Source organism: Pyrus communis, chromosome 2 (assembly GCF_963583255.1).
Source record: "Pyrus communis chromosome 2, drPyrComm1.1, whole genome shotgun sequence".
NCBI classification, from domain to species: Eukaryota; Viridiplantae; Streptophyta; class Magnoliopsida; order Rosales; family Rosaceae; genus Pyrus; species Pyrus communis.
This window is the reverse complement of record NC_084804.1, coordinates 5,308,055-5,316,469: the sequence shown is the minus strand read 5'-3', so window position 1 is coordinate 5,316,469 and position 8,415 is coordinate 5,308,055. Positions and strand designations below refer to the sequence as shown.

The window sequence follows — 8,415 nt, the reverse complement described above, 5'->3', positions numbered from 1 at the left end:
CTTTCATCACATCATTTGTAAAACATTTAAGTATTTGATTTTCGAAATTTTCATTACTACTCTCTCTACCGTCTCAGTTAAGACGAGAGTTGATTTATTAGTTAATTTTATTTAAGATCAAACAATAGGTTGAAAGTTTGTCCATTTGTTATAATGAAAGGCGAGGATGAAACTTTTAATTTGTTAAGACGAAAGTTGTTTAATTAGTTAATTTTATTCAAGATCACATAATAAGTTTGTCATTTGTTAAAATAAAAGGCGAGCATGAAACTATTAATTTGTTACAACTATTTACAAATGTTTTTATTGATCGTATTTGTGGTTTTTTTTTAATTTGTCAATTATTTCAAACAAAGTTTAACCGTTTAGACTCATTTTATATAACATCATATAATTAGAGTATTACATTTTTAAAATGAGCAATAAAGATTGAATAATAACACTATTACATTTGCAAAACTTTTGTTCCAAATTTAATCATCAAATAATGTTCCAGCATTTATGTTTTATTTTCCTACTTGTTTGGAAAGTAACGTTTAAAGTTAATTTAGTTATGTTCTCATTTTTGAAGTTAAAGTAGTTAAATAAACAAATGTAAAGCCCCTTGTCCAATTTTCCAAAAAGAAAACTAATAAAAATGGTTTAAAAATTTCGAATTTTAACGATAAATACAAAATAAAAAATAAAATAAATGATATCAGATTTGATTTTTTTAATGTAAAAATGTAATTTTTCAGCGCTGTCGGATTTTTGTTAAAACACCAATATTCCAAATCCCTCAGTCCCCCCCTCCCTCGGACTTTTGTTAAAACACCAATATTCCAAAACCCTCAGTCCCCCCCTCCCTCCTCGCTTCCCACTCTCGAGCCGGGTGACCCCAGAACCGAAAGCTCCGAACTTTAATCCCCAGCAGCAATTCAAACCTCCATATCCACCGAAAAGCAGGCCTACCCAGCGGCTGAACCAGCTCAGGAACTCCCTTTCCAACTCCAGTCTTCAAAATTTGGAAAATATAAAGGTTCATTTCATACCTTCAACCTTCAGTTTTACTGTTTTTCCAACTTTACGTTTTCTTTTGGTTGCAAATTGATTTTTACAGTGCAAGATTAGAACTTTTCAGTTTCTTTGCAATCACAACAGTTAGTAGTAAAATCTGCTCAATACCCAAATCGGGTTTTTTGTTTTTAACAAATAATGTTTGGTTTGGTTCCTATTTTTTTTCTTCAGACTTTGGTGATATTTATGCTGAGTTAAAAGTGAAATGGCATCTCTACCAGGAACTTGGCTGTATCAAGGTGTGCCCATTTGAGCTTATCTAATAACAAAGATAATTTCGAGTACAAGTTTTCGTTTTTTCAGTCTTTGGTGTGCTTGTGGTAGATAGAGGATTGGTAGGTACAGTCTCAGCACAGAGCCATGCTTCTGGGAACCCATGTTTCAATCATTTCAAGGTTTATCATCTTTCCAATTTTTTTCATTTTTACACACATATATATATACACATATGTATGTATTTATGCCTATCCAGTTGTTTTGGAATTTTCTTCTGTTTATTTTATTTTATTAGTTGTATTCCTTGAATTTGAGGCTTTCGTTATTCAAGTCTCTAGTTCTGTGTGAAGTGATTTCTGTAGTAATTAAACATGGGTGATTTTTTTGGTTGAATTTTTGTTTGGTTGTGGTAACAATGCCGGGACTAAACGGGCCATCCGCCTAAGTTGAGACTTGAGACGAGAACTTTTAGTTGGGGAATTTTGTAAAATTGTTTTGCAACTGGAACTTATAAGCATAGTTGTTTTGTTGCGTGGGGAAAGTGTTGAGTTTGGGCTGATGTTGTTTGAACCTAAGCATTAAAGCATGTCTATAGGTTGTAGTTTTCTGGAATCAACTGCATCCTTGCACACACATGCATGTCTATATGTCATGGACAGCTTTTTGGTGCTTCTGTTTTTTGTGTTACTATATTTGTTGACCTGGTTTTAAATTCCCGGCTCTGGTAATATAAATGACACTTCATTGCCACTAAACTTTTCCTTCTTAGTTTCATTGTTTTTTAGCCATTTATCGTTGTGCTAACTTAATCATATATAATTTTATGTGAATCGTACAGGCATCAACTGTAAGTTCATTTCCAGTTGGATTATTCCAAGTTAGAGTTGGCTCGAATGTATTACCACAGAGGGCACCTTTACTTCCTTGTATAAAGTGTGAGAAGGATGATGAGTCCTCCAAAGAGGTCTCTATTGAGCGTCCACCCTACGATAGTTATATGGACTCAACATCTGGGCAGCTTGAACCTGCATCTGGTGCTCGTGCCAGCATTCCAGGGCAGGATTATTGGCCTGAAGGCACAGCTAGTCGAGTTAGAGCTGCCAGGGCTCCTGAGCCCACTGGTAAATCAGTTGGATCACCATCTTATGGTAAAAATCCTGGAAGTAGGAGGAGGAAGAATAAAACATCAGTTGCTGCCGGTGAATCTATTGAACCAAGTGCAGAGTCAAGTGATACAGTGGCAGTGGAACTGCTGGAACCAGAAACTTCAGAGGACACACTAGAGGATCCTAAAGATTCCGCATCTGAATATGTTGTCTATCAGACTGAAGCTGAAAAAGAAGAAGAAACAGGATTTGACCTGGACAAGAAACTCGGACGTCCCCATCCCTTTATTGATCCAGAAACAAAGAAGCCATTAGGTGAGCCACTCACAAGTGATGAACTATGGTGGAACTGGAGAAAACCAGAGAAATAAAATTGGTCCAGATGGCAAAGGAGACAACCAGATTCTGAAACGGTTAGTGCTTTCGCATATATAATGGAGAAATATGAATATGTTGTATTTAATTTGAAAATTATGATTTGAGGCTCACAGCCATATACAAGGGATCTGTAAACAATTTTTTTGATGTCTAGGTGTTTTGAACCGTGCATTTCATTTTGGTGATATCAACATTTGGATCTTGGTTACATGGTTGGCATAAAAAGCAATGCTGCTTGTATTATATGTACGGATGAGATCAATGTACGCTCATTCCTTGTTAGAGCGCCCATGCAATTAATCCATAAACGAACTGTGGAACTGGAGTATAAGATGGAAAATGGTCGTTGACTTTGACTTTGATATTGTCTTTCAACTTCTTAAGGTTTTTCTCAAAGCAATGGCAGAGACTGGGCAGGTAAAGCTTTATGGTGAAAATCCAACATTGACTGAAACTTCACTTTACAGAGCAAGACAACATCTTTTCAAGGAAGAAAGGTACAATGGATGAGTAACGTAGTAATCTTTGGTTTAGGGTGAAAATCCAACATTGCCTTGTGACCTCTGACTATTCATTAAAAAGTTTTATGGAATTTTTTTTTTTCCTTACATGGATTTTCAAGTAACTGCTGATTTTGTAGGCTTCAAGCGGAACAAGAGAGACTGGATAGAACAGGTCCACTTGCATACCATTCAGAATGGGTTAAGGCTTGGAAAAGAGACACTTCTTGAGAAGCTGTTCTGAAACATTTTGAAGAGACTGGTGAAAATGAAACCACCCAACTAATAGAAATGTTTTCTCATCAAACTGATCGAGAGTATCGTATAATGATGGGGACTGATATCCGAATACGTAGGGATCCCTTAGCGATGCGTATGCAAGAGGATCAAATAAAGCAAAGTACTCACTCAAAAGCTGATAATCTTGTGCGTTATTTTCATGGATTACGTTCTTTATATCATTATTATTAATCATTCAACCCCTGAAAGAGTTCAGTTCATTTAAAAAAAAGTTTTTAAAATTCAGTTTATTTTAAATGGATAAGTGATGCATTCTTGTGCAGTTTTGATTCAGTACTTTAGGTTGCCATTGGTTATTTAATGATCTTGGTGCAATAACATCAGTATGAGTCATTTCCTCCTTCTAACTATTGGATCTTGAAGATGTGTCAATGTTGTTTTCGTAAAGAAAGAAATACAAAGTGCAGTTTAGTTTGTTGACTACTTTATTTGGCCTTTGCAGTATGGGGTGGAGATCCTGTTTACCCTACTGTGAACTATATTCAAGATCCAGATGAAGTGATCGATTACAGAGGCGCAGATTTTCATGAACCGACACCAGATATGCTGTCTTTTCTGAAGGAGGTCAGCACTTTGCACATTCCCCTCCCTTTTTCTTTTCCGGAACATTACTTTATAAGAATTTACGGTTATCATTATGAATTTTTTCATTTTACATTGCTCTGGTACCTGCTATATCAATTTTTCCTTTTTACTTAAGTTCTTACTTTCCTGCTTTCTGATCAGCACAAAAAAATCATATCAAGGGAGGAGCTTGAGAAAATTCTGTCAAAAGAGAAGACTCAAGAGCTTCAGGTAATCATTTAATGTGTACAATTTAGTTAGATGGATGGATTTTCTAGTCTAGCAGCTCGAATAACATAGAATATGCACACGGTTAACTATTTTTCATTAGCATATGAACACACTCTCTCGATTCTGCTCCATTGTTATACGAAGCTTTATTAGTTTTCTCCAAGTTGAGTTATCAATTTTCCAGAAGTTTGCTCTTCTCCTAGAGTGATATCATGGTTCCTCGATTTGACTTGCTTGGACAACTAATGCAAAAGTTCTTTTCAAGAGTGCATATTCCCTGAGTGGCAAACTCCCAGTAAGGGGCTGTGCAAGAACGGCTCATGCATGGTTGAACGGAATTAGGCACATTGATTGAACGGAATTAAAAGTTCAGCATCCATATGATATACCTATCCGGATTTCGGACAATGCCTTTCCTAATTTGTGTCAACCATTATCGTATCTAACCGCTATAGTGTAAAGAGCATATCATATGTGAGATCCTGTCATTTTCGTTAAAGCCTTGCCGCATAATCTGGTTACAACCCTTAGTAAAATGTAAACTTTATTTGGCGGGTACATTTGAATCATGGTAGAATGTGTGGGAACAAAACATCTAATCGACCTGCTCTTTGTTTAACTTAACTTGTTCTTTAAAGCAGGCACCTGATATAGAAGAAGCTATGGCACAAGCTGTTGACATCGGTGAAGATGTAAGTTTGATTGCTTCAGATACATTAGTTCCATAATTGCATGCTTGTTCGCTAAGACTGATGCGGCTTGGATGTAGCTATCCAACATCTAAATTTCTAATCCAGTTATGGTTGTTACGTATGAAATCTCATTTGACACTGTTTATAATAGGATGAAGGAGACGATAGTGAAACCGAGGTTGATGAACAAGGAGAGAAAATCACACGCAATTGGAGTGTTTTGAAAACTACTCCTGAGCTTATCAAGTCAAAGGTGATTCTCATTTCTCAGTATTCCGGCATGTTTTCGTTTTAATATTTGGTTGTTTGACATATCCAAATGTCTGGTTGCCCTACTATATTATTTCAATATCGGGTTTTATGATGTATGACGTACTTGACTTGTGGTAGATGATCTCGGGTCTGTTCACAGCAGCAAACGATTATCGAATGCTAGCTAGTTGAACTTGCATCACACAAGTTTGAATGCTTACCTCTATCCATTTCAAACAAATGCATTTTTAGCGTTTGTTCCTCTCTCAACCCTGCAGGGTAACCCGAAAAAGAACGACGGCATGTCCTTGGAAGAGGCTGTAGACAATGCAGAGAACTTAACTGATTTTCTGATGGACTTTGAGGAAGACGTGTAAATATTATTCTTAGGAAGATTTTCGTCTTTTGAGATTCACATAGAAATAGGCGATGAAGTGGAAGGTTGGTCACGAAGAATTGTGCTCGGAACTCTAAAAAAGTCATCGTGCATTTCTCAAAGTGAAACTTCTCTAACGCGATTTTACAATGAAAATGATTTTCTCAACCACTTTATTTCTCGCTGCGTACCCGTGTTTCTTGCATTTTTGGAATTAAACTCCTCTAATACTGTTTATAAGTGAAGTGATTTTTACACGCTCCTTTTCTTTCTCTTCGCATATGAAAAGTACGATTATTAATGCATGTGTTATAATATGAGCGGGTGGAAAACTCTTCTATTAGATTAAAAGTTCTCATAAAACAGGGGCTAATTGCATTTTTGGGGCCGAATACAAGTGCGGGCCTTACGAGATCCAACGGGGCCCCACATGCAAGTGGAACGTCCAACATTGTATAGAAAAGCCACCGATCGGGAAGAATCAGTTCATAATTTTGAGTAACAAAAACCAGAAAATCTTCAACAATTCCGTGCAAGAAGCACATAGAAAGATAAGGAGGAGAAACTTTTGACTAGCTTCGTAATGCTACTAATTGTTATTAATTCACGTATTATAATATGATACTACATTATAAATTAGTAACATACGAATGTTTGTGTTACGGCGTAAATGGACAAATAATAATGGTAGATTACTCTAGTTATTAGGGCTTTTCTCTTTCAATTTACTGTGTTTTATATTCAAACTCTCCGCCTCTCTATAAATTAGTTTAAAATAAAGATATTTAAAAAAGAGGTGGATCCGTGTCACCACTTTTTTATACAATTTTTTATACAAGTCCTTTTAGGCTTACTTTGTAAGATATTTTTTAACGATTTGAACCGTTTATCGTTTTGAACATTATTTATAGGTCATCCTTGCAAAAAATTAGACAAATCTAAAACCACTAAGACATTTATTAATAGTGAAAACATGGGCAAAACGTTTCTATAAAGAAACCCTAAACCCTAACCCAACAGTCATATGGTTTAGATTTAGATGATTTTTTAGGGAATACCTAAAAAAACGGTTAAAGTCGTTGAAATACATTACAAAGTAGACCTCACAAAACTTGTACTAAATTTTCGTAAAAGAAGTGATGTCACATATCCATCGCCATTTAAAAAATTAAAATATAGCGGAAGCCCTTTTGGGTTTTAACCTCAAGTAATATTCTTTTGTGTAAGCAAATTGCCCCACTTATTCGAAAAATTGAAAATGAGCAGAGACTTTCTTTTTGGAGCTTAGTGACTTCCAGAACACATTAAGTATTTGCTAATCAAGATGCCCAGGTGATTAGCTAACCTTAATTAATTAATTGATTTCCCTCTGGCCTACACTATCTGTCTGATGCCTCTGCAAGATCTTAAAAGTGCCTTTGATTATATTGTCCTATTGCTTCACATTAATACTTATCTTAAACTCACATTCATTATACCTTAAATATAAGATCCCATTATTCTGTTTAGGTTCAGCCATCAATATAAAAAGCCAAAGATTAAAGCTTTAAAATAAATTAATTAAAACCTAATCATGATTTTGTTCAAAGTTGATGGGTTTATGAAGTGGACCCTTTTAGTTATAAGCACAAATTCTTAGTTGGACCTCAAATTATCAAATATGTTAATAAATCATATATATATATAGATACATATGCTTTTTATAAACACTTCTTAATCCAATTTCCATGCAGAATTATTTAAAAAAAAATTATGTTTTTCAAAGTTTTGGCTTGCATAGACAGTAGTGAGAGCCAGCTTAAGGTCGATGGTTATTTATGACCCCAACAACTTCTTGACCCCATGTATATTTGTTTGTAGATTTATCGTTGACCCTAATTAAAGAGAGAGTGAACAACGTTGAATTACAACCTATTGTTGCTCCTTCCTTTCTCCAATCCTCTCCTCTCTTTTTTCCCGTGTCTTCCTTCTCCTTTTTCTTCTGTGCAACGCGATGGTACGCATCACATGCTCGACATAATGCTTCACTCAAAAGTCTTGGAAGGCAGGTCTTGACAATCTGCTAGCTTGTGCACACCTTGACAGACGTAGATGCTAAAATAACACAACCGCTATCAATAGATGTCATCACAAGCTTTTGTCAAATGTTCGGAAATTTTAATAGGTGCCCACCAGATGCTCGACGGAATGGTGCAATAAAAAAAAATTGGTCAAAATCATGACTTCATTAGTATAAAACCCTGGCTCCATCACTGTGCAGAGATAACTTATAATATTTGTGTTCAATTTAATTTCTAATTAAGAGTAACTCATATTGTGATCAAGTCTAATCTTTACCTTCCATTATTATTATTATTATTATTTATTTGTTACAACATGGAATGTTCATAATATTATTGTATTATATATGTTCATAAGGGCAAGGAATCAAACACAGTGGTCCATAATACAACTGAATATAAACCCTAAATCAATGATCACCCTTTATGCAGACATTAATCCTAAAAAGAAGGTACATTATCATAAGGGTTCTGCTTATGTCCCCAATTAGATTTGACTATTTGGGACACAAACCTTGATTACTGTAGATGATTATATATTTTGACTTGAAATTAAGAGATGATGGGGAAATGATTAGGAGTGCTGCTGGCAGCAAAACATCACAACTAATCAAAACAAATATTACTAATTAGGACAGTTTATGTCACCCAAAACATGGTCAAGAAAAAATCTCAAGTAATGCT

At 35.3% G+C, this 8,415-nt stretch overlaps 1 protein-coding gene across 3 annotated transcripts; it reads left to right on the top strand.

The window, feature by feature from the left end:
* Positions 1–853: 853 nt before the first annotated feature.
* Positions 854–5,829, top strand: LOC137726749 (protein PLASTID TRANSCRIPTIONALLY ACTIVE 12, chloroplastic-like). 3 transcript variants are annotated; one of them, XM_068465698.1, is made up of 11 exons: positions 854–1,018; positions 1,228–1,295; positions 1,381–1,451; positions 2,111–2,791; positions 3,141–3,253; positions 3,397–3,656; positions 3,999–4,120; positions 4,283–4,351; positions 4,993–5,043; positions 5,195–5,296; positions 5,574–5,829. In XM_068465698.1, exons 6-11 carry the CDS (start codon positions 3,548–3,550, stop codon positions 5,670–5,672), a joined length of 552 nt encoding a protein of 183 aa, XP_068321799.1. In that variant the 5' UTR covers positions 854–1,018; positions 1,228–1,295; positions 1,381–1,451; positions 2,111–2,791; positions 3,141–3,253; positions 3,397–3,547; the 3' UTR covers positions 5,673–5,829. The 3 variants fall into 3 exon arrangements, 2 of the variants coding, with proteins under 2 accessions (XP_068321799.1, XP_068321800.1); XM_068465699.1 differs by lacking the exon at positions 4,993–5,043; XR_011067690.1 differs by lacking the exons at positions 4,283–4,351; positions 4,993–5,043; positions 5,195–5,296; positions 5,574–5,829 and having other exon boundaries at positions 3,397–3,682.
* The last annotated feature ends 2,586 nt before the right edge of the window (positions 5,830–8,415 follow it).